Source organism: Ptychodera flava, chromosome 10 (genome assembly GCF_041260155.1).
Source record: "Ptychodera flava strain L36383 chromosome 10, AS_Pfla_20210202, whole genome shotgun sequence".
Lineage (NCBI taxonomy): Eukaryota > Metazoa > Hemichordata > Enteropneusta > Ptychoderidae > Ptychodera > Ptychodera flava.
In genome coordinates this window covers 26,454,533-26,473,239 of record NC_091937.1, presented here as the reverse complement: position 1 = coordinate 26,473,239, position 18,707 = coordinate 26,454,533, and the positions used below count along the sequence as shown (strand labels likewise).

At 38.0% G+C, this 18,707-nt stretch overlaps 3 protein-coding genes across 4 annotated transcripts in view; 1 reads left to right on the top strand and 2 right to left on the bottom strand.

Moving 5' to 3' along the window:
• LOC139142354 (exportin-4-like) overlaps positions 1–18,707 on the top strand; it is an 87,828-nt gene that overhangs the window by 40,219 nt on the left and 28,902 nt on the right. The window contains exon 21 of one of the 2 annotated variants that reach the window (XM_070712271.1): positions 8,525–9,130. The exons of the other annotated variant lie outside the window; for it this stretch is intronic. Coding sequence (XP_070568372.1) covers positions 8,525–8,818 — 294 coding nt within the window. The 3' untranslated portion in view covers positions 8,819–9,130. Of the gene's footprint in view, positions 1–8,524; positions 9,131–18,707 lie in introns of those variants that run through there. 2 annotated transcript variants of the gene reach the window in all.
• Positions 1,641–6,738, bottom strand: LOC139142358 (complement C1q tumor necrosis factor-related protein 3-like). Its single transcript, XM_070712274.1, has 3 exons — positions 6,492–6,738; positions 5,614–5,823; positions 1,641–2,973 (listed from the first exon to the last, which is right to left on the bottom strand). Exons 2-3 carry the CDS (start codon positions 5,810–5,812, stop codon positions 2,195–2,197), a joined length of 978 nt encoding a protein of 325 aa, XP_070568375.1. The 5' UTR covers positions 5,813–5,823; positions 6,492–6,738; the 3' UTR covers positions 1,641–2,194.
• On the bottom strand, positions 9,470–17,727 carry LOC139142360 (complement C1q and tumor necrosis factor-related protein 9-like). The gene is made up of 3 exons (XM_070712278.1): positions 17,365–17,727; positions 16,478–16,687; positions 9,470–11,085 (listed from the first exon to the last, which is right to left on the bottom strand). Exons 2-3 carry the CDS (start codon positions 16,674–16,676, stop codon positions 10,334–10,336), a joined length of 951 nt encoding a protein of 316 aa, XP_070568379.1. The 5' UTR covers positions 16,677–16,687; positions 17,365–17,727; the 3' UTR covers positions 9,470–10,333.

Genomic DNA, 18,707 nt, shown 5'->3' with positions numbered 1-18,707 from the left:
ACTGCTAGTGTAACAATGAATACTAAAAAACATATTCACGACCCAGAGTACAAGTTGCAAAAACAGCCATGCATGGAACATTGATAAAATTTGTCCGCATTTCAAGCTGCGTGTCCGATGTCGCAGGTGTACAGCTATATTTAGTAACAAACCTGTAACCGTGAACAGCATAGAGTACATCTGAATGGCCCACCAGCAACGTTACAACAGTCATGGCTAAGATATTATTATTGGTGTTGGTATGCAGTAAATATCACAGTAATTTGTATTTCTTGGTTGAACACAACTTGCGAAACTGTAAATCACAAATGAATAGTAATAGTATCAAAGTTGTTATTTCAGCGTACCTGCAACAAGTACTTGATGCTGTGTGTTGTATGTACCATTAAACATTACATACATGCCCTTAGATTAGAATATCTGCAGGGTAGTTACCATGGTCATTTGGCATTCAGATCGGTAATACAAATTATTGGTGACACGAATGTTGTAAGAACAACACATTTTTTCTGACAAGGGAAACATGAATATTATGAATTTGAATGGAAATACTGCTATGATATTGAGTAATTCTTACCTTGAAAACTGTTTTGATTGGTGCTGATACCTGAGGTCTGTGTATGTTCAGGCATTTCCTACACAGCCAGTAATAAACCTTTCCCGGTTATCCCATAATGCACTGCTGTGGCTATATCAGCATGGTATATACACTTGAAACAACAAAAACATACAAATTTGTGTTGTACAATGGGTTGCTATACAAGAATGGCACAAATTTGCAATGCCAAAGATTACCCCTGTGTATAATTTATCCATTGGTGATGAAAATATAGGTCAGGAAGAAACCTGCCAAAAAGTTCTATGAGTAACATACCCTGTGTATACCCTATGGCTAAAAAGTTCTATGCGTAGTGTATGCTTTGTATACCCTAGCGCACACTGCGTCATGGAACTAGTAAAAGTAGTATTGATAGGCAAAAATACCTGACCAAGGGTTTCCCCAGTGCAGTGGTCTTGCTTTGATTCAAATTCATAGTGGCCACATGAGGGCGCTAGTCTTGTGAAAAGGGTCAAACGTATAGAAAGTTATGTGTTGCAAAAATAGTATAGTTTATATGAAGGAAAGATATTGTATTTTTATCATATATTTCCAAACTACATGCAACTGCCTCAGTGTATTATATGAAGTTGTTTTCTTATTGATATTTCTAGCTTTGAAATACTCTCATCTAAATAACGTAGGAAGTAGATGGAATGGGTGAGATGATAGGAAGTGTTTCTCTTTTCAGAAAAAGAAACATGAATCAAAATGCATATTGTAGATGGTTGTTTTGACAACTTTCCAGCTGTTATCCACACCACTTCCTTCTGTTGGATAGTTGAGAATTTGAGACTTTGCAAAATCTTTCAATTTCCCCAGAAAATTCTATCCCAGAAACAAACTTTTAATAGTGTACTGTATTTCCATGAATGGAAGTTCTTAATGACTTTCATATCATAACATTGTTGATCTTCAGAAAAATTTTCCTGTCGTGTTTTGTATCTTAAAATGTAAATATTTCAATTCTTTTTCGATGAGAACCTGACTTGATCTATTGCATGGCACATTTTATTAACAAAATTTTAGCCAGACACCAGGGCAGTTTATGGAAGGTTAATGGTATTTAATTTTTCATATTTAATCAAACATTGTGTTAAAATAGATACATGTAGAAAGAACTGGCAAGGGTAATGAATTGACGGATTGTCAACAAAATTTTAATTCAACCCTAATACAAGGGAATACTGTGAATATAAGCTACCAAAGACAACAAAATACATTTCATTTGTAGTTTAAAATGCAGATAAAAAATAAAAATATCAGAGATGAAACATAGGAATTTACTCAATATTTGCTCAGTGCAGAAGATCACTTCTCCTACTGTCCTTTCTCAAGCAGTGTGCTGCCCTCAACAAATAACTAAAATGTTCAGTCAATAATATATTGTATTTGAATGTCTAATTCAATACAAAGCAAAAGTGATGTATTAATGCTAACGTCGACTATCTGAGTGAAACATTTAAAATTTACCACATTCCAGACTCTGATCATGAAAGAAAGTCTGTGTAACAAGTAATACATGTAAGTCTGCAGTGTGACTATGTTCTGTGAATTTTGGAAAAAGTTTGAATCTATAATTTGCAGTTTCCCTTTTCAAGCATTTTCATACAGAAGATACCCAGTAAAGGTTGTGTATTCATTTTCATTACTGAACAATGCATCTCCACGGCCAAGTCTGACCCACACCTCATCACCATGCTGTAAATCTATGATGACACTTTTGGAAGCTGAACCATAACCTCTGTTTGCAGAGTGATCCACATATATGCATGGGAGTTGTTCTTCATTTTTCATCAAGCACAGAAACATATAATAGGGATTATGTCTGAGTGCTGAAAACATGAAGAAGTAAACACCACTGACAGAGCACATGAATTTGCCAGTGTTAATGTTAATACCATTGCCCATATTGGTATGAATCTTCTGATAGGTGACTGGAGTGTCTTGAGACACTTGACCCAATGATGTAGTTCTTGAAACTGAAAATGCAATTTGATTTGTTTGTTGTGTTTGCCCTGGTTGACCTTTGTCTCCTTTATGACCTTGCTGTCCTGGTTGTCCCTGCTGTCCAGGCTGTCCTTGCTGTCCCTTTGGTCCAGTCAGGCCATGTTGACCTGTACTGCCCTTCATCCCAGGTTCACCTTTGTCACCCTGTGGACCTGGTTTTCCTTGGACACCTTTCTGACCAATTTGACCTTCACCCTTTTGTCCAGTGTCACCTTTCTCTCCCCTTGGTCCTGGACTTCCTGGTACACCATTCTGGCCTGATTGACCATCTGGTCCAAGGTCACCTTTGACCCCTTTTGATCCAATCTGACCATGTTGTCCCTGCACTCCAGGAGGACCCATTGGTCCAGGACTGCCAGGAATTCCTGGAAAATCCAAATGATAACAAAAAGTAAATCACTGACTTCGAGGAGAAAAATTATCAAGTTTCTTCATCATTTCACTCATAGTTGTTAATCTGAATAGAACAATTGTTGGACACAAAGAGACACCCATAGATTAGGCTCCGTCTATCTGATCATCTATCTATAGCCATTATTCAGACATGCCAAGACCAACTTTTTTCAAACACTACATGAGGTTAATGAATTTGTTTCTTAGGGACATTTGGACAAAAGAAAAAATAACAAAAACCCTGAAATAAACCACTGTGATTGAATATGTCATGGCACATATTGATTGTGCTAATATATGTTATAACAAAACCAGTTCTGACATCATTGTTAGCTCACGTGTGTAAACACGTGGGCTAATGTCATAGCGATGTCTGTCTGTCTGTCCGTGTGTGTGTGTCTGTCTGTCTGTCTGTTTACACGATAACTCAAAAACGCCTGAACGGATTCAAATCAGATTTGGTACACAGGTACCATACGCTACTTGCAAGAACTGATTAGATTTTGGTTAGTGTGGCTTGCATATCAATGAAGTTATGCAATGTCGTTTTTTTCCGTACAATGCTTTCCCTAAGGAGACGGTAATGACAGTGTAGACATATATCAAGAAATACTGCACAAAATATTATGAAACTTTTCACAGATGACAATCTAAGAACATTATGATGATACTGTGAGTGTCATGTCAATTGTCTTCTCATTTGCATATTTAATGAACTTTTGTTTTTAGTGAGATAACTCTGAAATTCCTGCACCAAACTTGATGATATTTGCATCAAATATTGATCTGATATATATCTAATTATGCTTAGAAGCATAAGGCAGTGTCAAGTTAATAAATAGCTCATTTGCATATTTTATGAAGGTTTGTAATTAGTCATATAACTCCGATATAACTTCACCAAATTTGATGAAATCTGCTGCAGATACTGATCCGACTGATATCTAACTGTAGTGTAAAGCATTTAGTAGTGTGAAATTAATTAAGGGTTCATTTGCATATTTAATGAACTTTGTAATGAGGTATGTAACTCTGAAATTACGGCACCCAAGTCAGTGAAATTGGGTACAGATATTGTTTTGATAAATATCTAATTGTACTGAGAAGCATTTGGCAGTGTCAAGTTAACAAATAGGTCATTTGCATATTTTATGAAGTTTTGTAATTAGTGATATAACTCCAAAATAGTTGCACCAAATGTGGTGAAATCTGCTGCAGATACTGATCCGACAGATATCTAATTGTGGTGTAGAGCATTTAGTTGTGTGAAGTTAATTACGGGTTCATTTGCATATTTAATGAACTTTGTAATTAGTGATATTACTCCAAAATTACAGCGTTAAATTTGATGAAACTTGCTACAGATGTTGATCTGATAAATATCCAATTGTACTGAGAAGCATTGAGCAGTGTCAAGTTAACAATTAGCTCATTTGCATATTTCATGAAGTCTTATAATTAGTCATATAACTCCGAAATAACTGCATCAAATGTGATGAAAACTGCTGCATATACTGATCCGACAGATATCTAACTGTGTTGTAAAGCATTTAGTAGTGTAAAGTTAATTAAGGGTTCATTTGCATATTTAATAAACTTGTAATTAGGTATATAACTCTGAAATTTCGGCACCAAAATTTTGTGAAATGTGCTACAGATATTGATTTGATAAATATTTAATTGTGCTATGAATCATTGAACAGTGTCAAGTTAATTTAGGGTTTATTTGCATATTTAATGAACTTTGTAATTAGTGACATTACTCTAAAATTACAGCATTAAATTAAATAAAACGTGCTACAAATTTTGATCTGATGGATATCTGATTGTCCCTAAAAACATTGTGCAGTGTCAAGTTAATGTACAGCTCATTTGCATATTAAATAAAGTTTTGTAATTAGTGATTAAACTCTGAGAGTAACTGTGCGAAGTTGAAAAAAAACCTGCTTCATACAGTGATAACATATATCTCATTGTTCTGTGAAGTGCACCACCATTAATGAACCTGTTGTAAAATACGTGAGCATATTCAGTTCATATCTGGTTGCAATACGTCTTGACATGAAAAATTGCATAACAAATTATGAGTCAATATGTCAATTTGTATGCAACCAAAGCTCTGTTTTACATGAATCAATTGACCTATGTTTTGCAAAGTAAACTTGAAAATCACGCAATTTAAATAACCAGTGGTTGTTATGTGTCTTATAATAATTTGTTTGTTGACTGTATGCCACATCTTTTTGACATGATACGTCTATTACTATATGTTTGTTCTCTAAGGATAAGTCATTGCCATACACTAATATTTTGAAATCTATTCAAAGGCTGTACTTCCTCTCAGCGTCATCAGGAATGTACCTTTAAATGTAGTATTAGTGATAAGGGATTGCCATTATATTTTAATTTGAAACTAATGAAATTTTTATCCAATTTTTTTGCACTTTCACCACCATACCAAGACTGTAAAATCGTTTCCATTTGTAAGTGTGAATCTACTTACAGGAAATTTAGGGTTGATAGGTTAAAATTATTGCCATTATATTAGTTGTGTCATAATGTCTCATTTTCTATTACTGAGTTAGGGTCCTATAAATATTCTTGAAATTTACCTGGAATGCCAGGGACACCATTGATGAAGTGAGCACACTGTTTTCTTGCAGATTGGATGGTTTCTGAGTCTTCACTTTCAGGTTGCAGTGTCCCAGTCATAGTGTGTACACTCTGCTCCTCACATGTTGCAAATTGATACAAAGTAGCAATTATGCAACCTTGTAGCACGACAAACCATGTCAGGGTTTTTAGAAACATCGTGATTGGTGCTAGAAAGAGGAAGAATAGAAAAAACATACAAATTGTACTTGACTGTCTGCATGGTAGGATGAAACAACCTATATGAGACAATGCATGTAGAAAACGATGTAGCTCCTTTGCTTACAGTTGTTTGGGTGAATATGTTGGAGTGTCACAGGTTAAGTACCACCATGCATGTTGATCACTGAGACCAGGCAGCTGGCTATTTCACTGGTCCAACAGACAAGTGGATAGCAGTGTACTGCTGGTTCACTGGCCAAACAGATGAGTAGTTACCAATGTGCTGTTTTGATTAAGAATGTGTGCAGGGCTGGCAAACTAGACTGCAGGACTAGCAAATGACTTCATTACTGACAAACTAGACTGCAGGTACACAAGACTTTTGTGTTTACACTGGTTCATAATTAATAGACTGACAAAGAAAAAACTGACTACCCAAATGGAAAGGATTTGCTCACCCATGTTGTAGGTCTGCAACTGAGAATATACTGGATAGAGTACACAGCTTCAGATATTGAGAGTTTTTTAATAAAATATGAATACAGTAACCATGATTGTCTTCAAAATGCCCTAAAAGCTCAAATACTTTTGATATTCTTCAATTTTCTGCTGCTGTGATCTGTTATCAATGTTTATGCTCACTTGACTGATATGATGAAAGTGTAAGGTTACTTACCATTGAATGAACTCGGACAAAGTATCAGCTGATAGACTTCAAACTTCGATGTTCTTGTATGTGTTGTCTGACAAGTCACAACCTGACACAAACACAGCTGCTCTGATCCACAAATCTTTGACGAAAATCTGAGTGCAAAGCCTGAGAGTCTGCCTCTATATATAGCAAAGATGCTGGATAGTCTTTGTCCATATTTGGAAATGCATTGCTTTGTTTACTCAGATTCTAGTTTTCAGGAAAAAAAAAACCTGGTTCTCATGAAGTCAGTTGTATTATCTGTCCTATTATAGTGTTGTTTACTGCTTGTCACAAATTAGTTCACCCTGTTTTTCAGGAAAAAGTCAAAAGTTTCTCACGGTGTTACATTTCAGTCCAGACATGTTTTCTCTCAATGCACTCTAGCCCTTTCATCTATCTCCTCTGCACAGAGACTTTATTACACTCCTATGCTGTCAAATATTAATGAAAATTGTTATCTGTGATTGCTTGCGACAGTTGCAGGCTATACTTTGAAGCATAATGTACATATAGAATAGTTTGAAAAATCTATAGCAATAGACCCTCTTCATAAGTTGAGCGCCCTCATGTGGCCACTATGAATTTGAACTCAAAGTGAGGCCACCAGGGAAAACCCTCACCAGCTATCTACCTGTCAATTACCGGCTGTACACCTCCGGTGTAGACTTGGACTGTACATATAGGGATGTCTGGTGGTGGCGTCGGCACCATTCAAAAATTTTTCGAAGTAAGAATTGCCTGATATCAAAGCCGTATTTACAATTCCACTCATATTATTAATGTTTAGTTTCTAATCTCCCAGCGTAGTTTCTTTGGTTTCATGTCAGAAATAATGTGTGTTTTGTACAACATTCGTGTGCCCAATAGGGCCGTTCACAGATTATGTCACTGTTCTCTCATTAATATGCACAAATAGATATTTGTCCACATTTTTCATTTCCGCTTTTGAAAATTACGCATGCAAGAATGAAGAAAATACATCTCAGTGGGCAACTGCTAGTGTAACAATGAATACTAAAAAACATTCACGACCCAGAGTACAAGTTGAAAAACAGCCACACGTGCAACTGATAAAATTTGTCCGCATTTCAAGCTGCGTGTCCGAGGCCTTGAAATTCAATAAACTAAACATTGCACGTTGAAAATAATAACTCCAAAAGTTATAGGGCCAGCTAACTAGACTGCCAGACTGCAGGCCTGGTAAACTAGACTGCAGGACTGCTAGACTGAAAAGTTTCTCTCAATGTTACAGTTCAATCCAGACAGATGTGTCCTCATGTGAACTCAGTCTTCACAGGAAGAATTTCACTGATCAATTTCCCAACCCTTTAATCTGTCTTGTCTGCACACAGACTTATGGCTCCCAGTCATGTTAAGTACAAGTCAAAATTGTAATGTCTACAAGTTGTTGCCGGATACAGAATATAGTAGAATTTTAACACATCAGCCACGTTTGGAAATTCTATAGAATTTTCATAGATAATGAACTTTATTCACTAAACTTCCCTCTGATTTCTAAATAATCAGACACCTCCATCTGATTTATCAACACATTAATTGACAGTGGTTTTGGGGAATTCACACCAACTTCGCTTGCTGTGATAACATTATTAGATTGCAGTATTTTTCAGGTATTTAGCTTTGAAAATATCCCCCATCTGGAGTGTAGCTCTACTCATAAGTTGATGGCAAAATATGGCAAGTAGATGGAGGTAGAGGGATGGGAGGAAATATTCCTTTTTCAGAAAAGCAGTAGGTATAGAAAGGTCAAGTAGCCGGTTGTTTTTGCTGGCTACTTGTGTTTATCTACACCTTTGCTATTACCGGATTTTTCTGATAATGGGCCCACCCAAATAGACGCCCTGGGCGATTATTCAGGGGATGAGCGTTTATTTGGGATTTAGTTTTGCCTGATTGATATACTTGTGGCATCTCAATTTGCCTTGCCTACACACAAAAAATCACCAATGAGCTGTAATAAATGACTACTGTGCTCGGGGTCGTTTTTCCACCAGCGACCATCACTTCTGCTCCTTGATGAAGCAACGCCACACAAAGAGGAGACGAATCTGACGTTACTCGAACATCGCTACAAAACATCCGTCAAGTTCATCCCAGTGAAAACGACAAGTTATCTACAGCCAGTACATGTAGATGTGAGCTTCAGCCCCCCTTCAAAGCCGCCCTTCGTGAAGAGTGGAATAAATGGTTCACCACTGGTCCTAAATAGTACACCGCTAAGGGCTACCCGCGTCGACCTTCTTGGAAGACAGTGTTCAGCTTTGTTTCATGTGCTGCTGAAAAGTTGAAGTCCGGCGTTGATTTTCAACGGGCCTTCGAATGCTGTGGCATCGGCAGCAGGGGACACACCGTGGCAATGGACAAGTTGAACAGTCGTCTTCAGAATGTGCTGAGTGGTGGAGCTGATGACGAGTCGTGTAACACAGCCATCGCGAGCGAAAGCAGTGATGAAGAAAATGACCTCGACAGTAGTGGATTTGAGCGAGCCATGGCGATTTTTTTTCGGACACTGATGAGAGTGATTTTGAAGGATTTTAGGCAGCATAGTTGACTTACTGTAGTTTTGTAGATTATAGTTGAACTTGAATTCCAGAAAAGCATTGAACTTTTTCGTTTTAGATTTAAAATTTGTTGTATTGTTTTTTAGTATTCGTTTCACTTTAAGATACTCATGCTGTACATAAATGTTTGAATTGATTTTCCTCTCTAAGAAAAAAGTGAGTGAATATGAATAAAAGATATTTGTTGAACTGTATCCTGGGTTCAGTTGTACTTCTATGCATGCATGTGTGAGAGTCTACGTCTAGTGTGGAATTACCAGGTCATGTACAGATCAGAGAAAGTGTAAGATTGTGTCATTTTTTGGCACAGGTGGTTTTGTCAGAATTTGTCGAGGAAGAGATCGTAAAAGAAAAAAAAAAGACCGTTCAAACAAGGTGTTCTGCTACATTTTACTCTTTATTTATCACAGTTTCCATGAGCTTTCACTCAAACATACACGTTTGTGAGTAGTTAATGGCCGTTTGTTACTCTACCAAATTAACGCTCTGGGCGTTTATTTAGCTCCAGGTGTGGCCCTTACAATTTACCCATTTTCTGAATAGACGCCCTGGGCCCATTATCAGAAAAATCCGGTAGTCGATGAACAAAGAATTGAAACTGAAATGTTTAAACTTTAAAAAGTTTTTATACTGTTTTATCTATCTATCAAGAAGCATATTTCAAGAAAATTTAAGCGAATACCCTGGCAACTTATGAAAGTTGAATTATATTTTATTTTTCAACTTTGAAGCAAAAAATCAATAGGAAGTACTGGAAAAAAGAGTAACATAGAATTGGAGACTTGGAAAAAAATTTCAAGTCTATAGACTCCAGAGAAACAAATACATTTAGATGCTGTGAATTTCAGCTACAGAACACAAACAGTATACTTAAAGTTTGAAGTTTAAAATCCATGTATAAAAATAGACATATCATAGGCCAAATATAGGAATATGCCCAATATGTTACTTCAATAGTGGAGGAGATCACTTGCCCCTGTCCTTTGGCAAACTGTCTTCAAGACCTCAGCAAATAATGTAAAAGCAACATTCAATCAATGGCATGCCATATGCACATGCCAAGTAAAATTAAAAGAACAAGTATTAATGATGTATGAATGCTAATATTATACATATCTTAAACACATCAGAAATTATCACATTCTAGACTTTTATAAAAGAAAAGTCACAGGCTATGAGATAAATCTGCAGTTTGAACACAATTTTAATTAATTTCCAAAAAATATCAACTAATCTTCCTTCTCAAGCATTTTGATACAGAAGATACCCAGTAAAGGTTGTGAATTCATGTCCATTACTATACAATGCATATCCACTGGCAAGTCTGACCCACACTTCATCACCATGCTGTAAATTTATGATAACACTGTTAGAAGCTGAACCATTCTCTCTGTCTGCAGAGTGATCCACATATATGCATGGGAGTTTTTCATCATTTTTCATCAAGCACAGAAACATATTATTATCATAATTTCTAAGTGCTGAAATCATGAAGAAGTAAACACCACTGACAGAGCACGTAAATTTCCCAGTGCCCATGTTAATACCATTGCCCATATTGGCATGAATCTTCTGATAGGTGACTGGAGTGTGTTGAGATACCACACCCAATGCTGTAGTTCTTGAAACTGAAAATGCAATTTGATTTATTTGTTGTGTTTGCCCTGGTTGACCTTTGTCTCCTTTATGACCTTGCTGTCCTGGCTGTCCCTTTCTTCCAGTCAGGCCATGTTGACCTGTACTGCCTTTTAACCCAGGTTCACCTTTGTCACCCTTTGGACCTGGTTTTCCCTGGACACCTTTCTGAGCAATTTGACCTTCACCCTTTTGTCCAGTGTCACCTTTCTCTCCCCTTGGTCCTGGACTCCCTGGTACACCATTCTGGCCTTGTTGACCATGTGGTCCAAGGTCACCTTTGACCCCTTTTGATCCAATCTGACCATGTTGTCCCTTCACTCCAGGAGGACCCATTAGTCCAGGACTGCCAGGAATTCCTGGAAAATCCAAATGATAACAAAAAGTAAATCACTGTGTTTTTGAGGAGAAAAATTATCGAATTTCTTCATCATTTCATACATAGTTATTAATCTGAATAGAACAATTGTTGGACACAAAGAGACACCCATAGATTGGGCCCTGTCTATCTGATCATCCATCTACAGCCATTATTCAGACATGCCAAGACCAACTTTTTTCAAACACTACAGTAGGTAAATGAATTTGTTTCTTAAAGGGACATTATTTGTATCTTTTGACCTTATATTGTTGCAAACGAGAAGTTGATAATGTTGTTCGACTTATTGAAAGATGTCTAAAGAACGGTCGACCATAGACAACTTCCATCCCGTTTGCGTACACTGTATAGAAAAACCTTGGATCAGGGGTTAATGGTGGGCTACCGTTGACCTGCGATCAGACCACACTGCTAACTGCTATCTAGGCTGCTGTAAGCATCCGCGTGTAAAAAAATAAACCACACGAAGTGAAAGTTGAGAGCGCAGTGTAGCAGTTTCAGGATTCCCGATTACCGATGCCGTTTGCTCAGTTACATTTTGACGGTCAGTTTTTCATGGAGATCTTGACGGCCAATCCTGCTCTTAGATACACCATTCTTTGCTAGCTGCTACAGAGCACATTTTTGTGATGGGCATTTCAAATGCCTACAAGCTGCAAGAAGCCGACGACAAGGCCTGTAATTGCTGATTTTTTTCGTCTCGTTTGTACCTCCATATGTAGACTTGCCCAAAGCCTGTGGGCATAGAAATGTCAAAACAGAGGAAAATGAAGGGATAAACTTCAGTAGACAGTCACGTTATTGTCGAGGTGATCGCGAAATTGAAGCATATACAACAGAGGGGCCTCTACTGTCTGTGATTGAAGCTGCTTTGGCGACTGACACGTACATCATGTACATTGTTGGGTGAAAGCTAGCTCTGCGTAGCACGGCTGTGCAAAATCGCTGGCAGCACCTCAGTCGCGGCGTGCAGTTTCTCCACAAAAAACAACCCATTTTTAATCCCAAACTCGTACTGAGTTTCGTTTTTAAGCACACCCGCCTCGCCTGGGTACACGATTAGCCCTGCGTACAGGTCTTTGTGTTTCCAGCGTTATACGGCGTGGAGGCCGTATAACGCCAGGAACACAGACCTGTACGCAGGGCTAGGTACACGATGTGCTCAGCTACACAAAACCCACTTTTGGGAGTGGGACGGAGGCCGTAAACGACGTATAGGGTCTAGGCGCTGTCATTGCGATGTACTCACTTTTGGTTCGAAATGAGATTCAACTGATACAAATAATTACACGATGCATTGAGAATAACAATATTCGAACAGATCTTTTGTGTGTCGAGAGGTGACTCCATCGCGAGCAGTATCAATCGACAGTACAGTACCCGCTCGGCGCGGTGTCACGATGTCACAGATGCTACACCGTGCACTGTTCTGTCCGAGTGCGATGTTTCCAAGTTCAACAAGTGATCATGTCGTGATTGTAAAACAAACCAACGTAATGGCAAGAAAATGCCCTAAAAATCTTAAAAGTTGCCGAAGATTTGCTAACGATCAAATGCACAGAAAATGCATTACTCTGTACCTGTTTCACTATCACCACAGCAATCTGACATCGTTTTAGTTTTACCATCGACCCAATTGCGTTTATGGTCTTATTTCTGTTTCACAGTCCCTATCATCGATACTAAAATCAAACTTACAAGCAAATGCCCTGTTTATTTCACTATTTGACAGTAGTTTGTGAGACGTGCATTTGTTTATGCGACGTGAGCTCCTCGATATGCATTGTGCTGAAGTTACAGTGTAGGTGACGGCCGCTCAGTGTTCTAGCTGTTCTTCGATAGTTGACGTATGCGTAGTAATATTGTACATGTGCTGGGGTTCAATCATGGCGGTTGGTTCAAATCGCGCGGACGCCCTTACAAACATTGAACCTTGCCGTAAAGAGCAAGAAGGTGGTTTTACATATCCTTGAAGCCGTCCATAGTAACAATTTAGGTCTCCTATTGATTTGACCGGGGATTTCAGTCATCGAAAAAATGAAAAAAAAATCAAAAGATACAAATAATGTCCCTTTAAAGGACATTTGGACAAAAGAAAAAATAAAACCCTCGAAACAAACCACTGTGATTGAATATGTCATGGCACACATTGTGCTAATATATGTTATAACAAAACCAGTTCTGACATGTCTTGACATGAAAAAGTGCATAACAAATTATGAGTCAATATGTCAATTTGTATGCAACCAAAGCTATCTTTTACATGAATCAATTCACCTATGTTTTGCAAAGTAAACTTGAAAATCAAGCAATTTAACGATGCGACTCAGGTTCAAAGGTCAATTTTAGCAATTTTTTTTTTATTTCAAATTTCGAACCACTGACACGTGGCCTTTCTTTTGGGGAAAGGTGTTGGGTCACATCGTACCGGGAAATTCCTGAAATATTACTAAAATGGCAAACTATCAGCTACACCGCATGCCATTATTTCCCTTTTGTCTTAATGGTCGCGGACTACCAACCACGATATCTTCAATAAACACGCAGAGATTATGTATAGGCTTGGCGGTATAGTGCGCATGCGCTATCTTCAACGTTATGCTCAGCATTTTGAACTCCGCATGTATCGGTACGGCAAACACATCGAGCAGACCAAAGCCGGTGCTCGCGCTCAGTACCGTCGAAAAAGCAAGCGAGGTCCACAAAAGCGGACCTGAAAAAGACGGCAACGTGCGCAAAGGTCGATTTAAATGTACCGTCGAAAAAGCAAGCGAGGTCCACAAAAGCGGACCTGAAAAAGACGGCAACGTGCGCAAAGGTCCGACTTTGGCTCATACTCCCTGCAATAACCGATCAAGAATGCAGTGAAGAGTCAGATTTGGACGAGGACGCAGATCTTAACGGAGACGTGCTCAGTTCAACAACTATGAAAGTAGTTGACACGCTGCTTTTCGAACATATTAGGCTACGCTAATTACATACCCGAGTCCAAAAATTAACCTGAGCAAGATGAAACTTCTGTTAGTTGCGATAATTTTATCACTCTTGCTGTACGTGCTTGGTGTTAGTATCGTGTTCTTTTATATTTTTAAACTTGAAGTTTCATCTTTCTATCGTGCAGCCTTTTCGTGTCTGCTGAGAAACCTTGAACAACACCGTACCCGACAACACGCGACATTTATGTCAAGGAGTTTCCCAAGTGAGTGCAGGAGTTCATACACACATAATGCAGATTCACAAGAGCAAGTTCACCGATCTGCTAATTTTTCGAAACGAAATGCAAATATTTTTTAATTTCATGCCTTTTCTTTCTTTAAATATAACCCAAAAATTAAATTACGTCAAACGTGGATTGCGAGGTTCACATATGATTCTTTTGTGCGTATTGTCTAAACTTACTGGCAGACTCCACAGCTGCTAGCTGGACCTCAAAACTGAACGTAAAACAAACCCGGCTCAACTTCTAGAAGTGCTGAAACTAGCAATTTTTGCTATATGAGGTCAGTTATCAAAAGTTTTATTAAAAGTAAAAAATCTCCGAAATAATTATTTGTGCACTGGTAATTGCGCAAGTCGAGTGACTCCACTGTAGACTAGTCAACACTCTGTCTCTCGGAACACGCTGTAAATGACAGCCTGCACTGTTCTACGCTACGGCGTGATTATTATTAGTTTGATAAAATCGGTACAAGAACACATATAAATAAAGTTTGAAAAAATAAACAAGAGTCAATCTCTCCCGTCGTAACGAAGGGCGACAAGTTTGCATTGCGGTGCAAAAGCTAAGAAAATACAACAGACATTTTATGTTGTCAAGAGTTACATGTGTTCGTCTCATCTTGAGGTAGGAAAACTAGCAACTGACGTCCCGTTCGCACAGTGTCGGCGCTAACATGAACTTGACAATCATTTTTCACAAAGAACATGCATAAATTGCCGATTGCGAGACAGGAAATAGACAAATTGAGTCAAGAACAAGTGAATGCCCGACGTGATCGCGCAACAATAGCACACAGGTTTTGATCGGATAGACTTTTTTACACAAGTTTCGACGTCTCAGTTCGTCTTGACTGTGAACACTGGTAACCAGATTGTAACCGTTGAGACTACAGTATACAGTTAATCTACTAGTTAAACGTTCTAAATATGGATTAAATCGCTAATTACCCCTCTGTGTTTGTTGTGTAAATACCACCCACTGCTGGCACTAAGCATTTGCCAGTTCAGTGTATAATTTCTGTCTATTTTCACACGATCTGCAATCCTAAACATATTCTAAATTCCCAAAACTTACTCTAAATATTTCAACTTAGTCCTGGTGTAAGAAAATTCGCAGAAAATGGTGCGCGACATGACTTCTTGGCCACAATGTGTGACGCATACACAAATCGTCGATTTTTTATCAGTTCCGTTTTTGGCAGTGCGTACATTATTCAAATAAGTATAAGTCAGCGGCGCCTGGACAGATTAGCCTGATTTTTCACCTGTGGACAGTGAATGAATATATCTGACAAACCGTGTCTCAGATTTCCGATAAAAGGCCTGGAAGTGAAGATATCCTGACAAACGTGAACAAAGGCTGATAATTTATGCAAAAAACGTCAAGTTGACACTTTGAAGGCGCATTGTGCGAAAACAAAAGTGAATTTCAAAAATCCGGAACACGGTTTTTTGCGCAGTATACCCTGCCGTCGATTGCCGTAAACAGATCACCAAGGCCGATTGGATATTTGTACTTATAATTTTTGAGTAAAAAAACTAAAAAACACATGTTTTTGAGTAAAACAGCCGTATGCGCACTGTTTTTGAAAAACTAACAAATTTTCTGAACTCTTTGGTGACCAAGCAGATAAAAAAAGTACCACATGTCGGGTGTGTGACCACTTCTTCTTTGTGAAAATGAGGATTGAAAATAAGTGACAATGAACCCGAGTCGCTACCTTAAAACCAGTGGTTGTTATGTGTCTGATAATAATTTGTTGTTGACTGTATGTCACATCTTTTTGACATGGTACGTCTATCACTTTGTGTTTTCTCTAAGCATAAGTCACTGCCATACGTTAATACTTTTAATCTATTCAAAGGCTGTGCTTCCTCTCAGTGTCATCAGGTATGTACCTCTTTAAATGTAGTATATTAGTGATAAGGGATTGCCATTATATTTTAATTTGAAACTCATGAAATTTTTATCGCATTGTTTATACTTTCATCACCATACCAAGACTGTATAATCGTTTCCATTTGTAAGTGTGAATCTACTTACAGGAAAATTAGGGTTAACAGGTTAAAATTATTGCCATTATATTAGTTGTGTCATAATGTCTCATTTTCTATTACTGAGTTAGGGTCCTATAAATATTCTTGAAATTTACCTGGAATGCCAGGGACACCATTGATGAAGTGAGCACACTGTTTTCTTGCAGATTGGATGGTTTCTGAGTCTTCACTTTCAGGTTGCAGTGTCCCAGTCATAGTGTGTACACTCTGCTCCTCACATGTTGCAAATTGATACAAAGTAGCAATGATGTAACATTGTAGCAAGAGGAACCATGTCAGGGTTTTTAGAAACATCGTGATTGGTGCTAGAAAGAGGACGAATAGAAAAAGACATACAAATTGTACTTGACTGTCATGGTAGGATGAAACAACCTATACATGTACCAGGTATGAGACAATGCATGTAGAAAACGATGTAGCTCCTTTGCTTATAGTTGTGTGGGTGAATATGTTGCAGTGTCACAGGTTAGGTACCACCATGCATGTTGATCACTGAGACCAGGCAGCTGGCTATTTCACTGGTCCAACAGACAAGTGGATAGCAGTGTACTGCTAGTTCACTGGCCAAACAGATAAGTAGTAACCAATGTGCTGTTTTGATTAAGAGTGTGTGCAGGACTGGCAAACTAGACTACAGGACTAGCAAATGACTTCATTACTGACAAACTAGACTGCAGGTACACAAGACTTTTGTGTTTACACTGGTTCATAATTAATAGACTGACAAGGAAAAAACTGACTACCCAAATGGAAAGGATTTGCTCACCCATGTGAGGTCTGCAACTGAGAATATACTGGATAGAGTACACAGCTTCAGATATTGAGGGTTTTTTAATAAAATATGAATACAGTAACCATGATTGTCTTCAAAATGCCCTAAAAGCTCAAATACTTTTGATATTCTTCAATTTTCTGCTGCTGTGATCTGTTATCAATGTTTATGCTCACTTGACTGATATGATGAAAGTGTAAGGTTACTTACCATTGAATGAACTCGGACAAAGTATCAGCTGATAGACTTTCGATGTTCTTGTATGTGTTGTCTGACAAGTCACAACCTGACACAAACACAGCTGCTCTGATCCACAAATCTTTGACGAAAATCTGAGTGCAAAGCCTGAGAGTCTGCCTCTATATATAGCAAAGATGCTGGATAGTCTTTGTCCATATTTGGAAATGCATTGCTTTGTTTACTCAGACTCTAGTTTTCAGGAAAAAAAAAAACAGCCTGGTTCTCATGAAGTCAGTTCTATTATCTGTCCTATTATGGTGTTGTTTACTGCTTGTCACAAATTAGTTCATCCTGTTTTTCAAGAAAAAGTCAAAAGTTTCTCACGGTGTTACATTTCAGTCCAGACATGTTTTCTTTCAATGCACTCTAGCCCTTTCATCTATCTGCTCTGCACAGAGACTTTATTTCACTCCTATGCTGTCAAATATTAATGAAAATTGTTATCTGTGATTGCTTGTGACAGTTGCAGACTATACTTTGTGGCATAATGTACATATAAAATAGTTTGAAAAATCTATAGCAATAGACCCTCTCATAAGTTGAGCGCCCTCATGTGGCCACTATGAATTTGAACTCAAAGTGAGGCCACTAGGGAAAACCCTCACCTGCTACCTACCTGTCAATTACCGGCTGTACACCTCCTGTGTAGACTTGGACTGTACATATAGGGATGTCTGGTGGTAGCGTCGGCACCATTCAAAACATTTTTCTAAGTAGGAATTGCCTGATATCAAAGCCGTATTTACATTTCCACTCATATAATCAATGTTTAGTTTCTAATCTCCAAGCGTAGTTTCTTTGGTTTCATGTCAGAAATAATGTGTGTTTTGTACAACATTCGTGTGCCCAATAGGGCCGTTCACAGATTACGTCACTGTTCTCTCATTAATATGCACAAATAAATATTTGTCCGCATTTTTCGATTCCGCTTTTGAAAATTACGCATGCAAGAATGACGAAAGTACATCACAGTGGGCAACTGCTAGTGTAACAATGAATACTAAAACACATTCACGACCCAGAGCACAAGTTGCAACCAGATATGAACTGAACATGCTGACGTGTTTCATCATTATTGCAGTTATGTATAAATTTGAACCTTTGCCACATGTTTGCAATTTCATCGAAAGTATTATGATCAACATAATGAACAGTATTCACCGCCGATTAACTCTAAAAGATCATGAAGTATACAAATATGTAATTAGCTGAAATAAAAATATTAAAGTTTTTTTACTGCTATCATTGTACCACCACTTTATATAGCAAGTGTAATTACCTTTAGCCAAGTCCTTCAAGCCATATATGCCAAA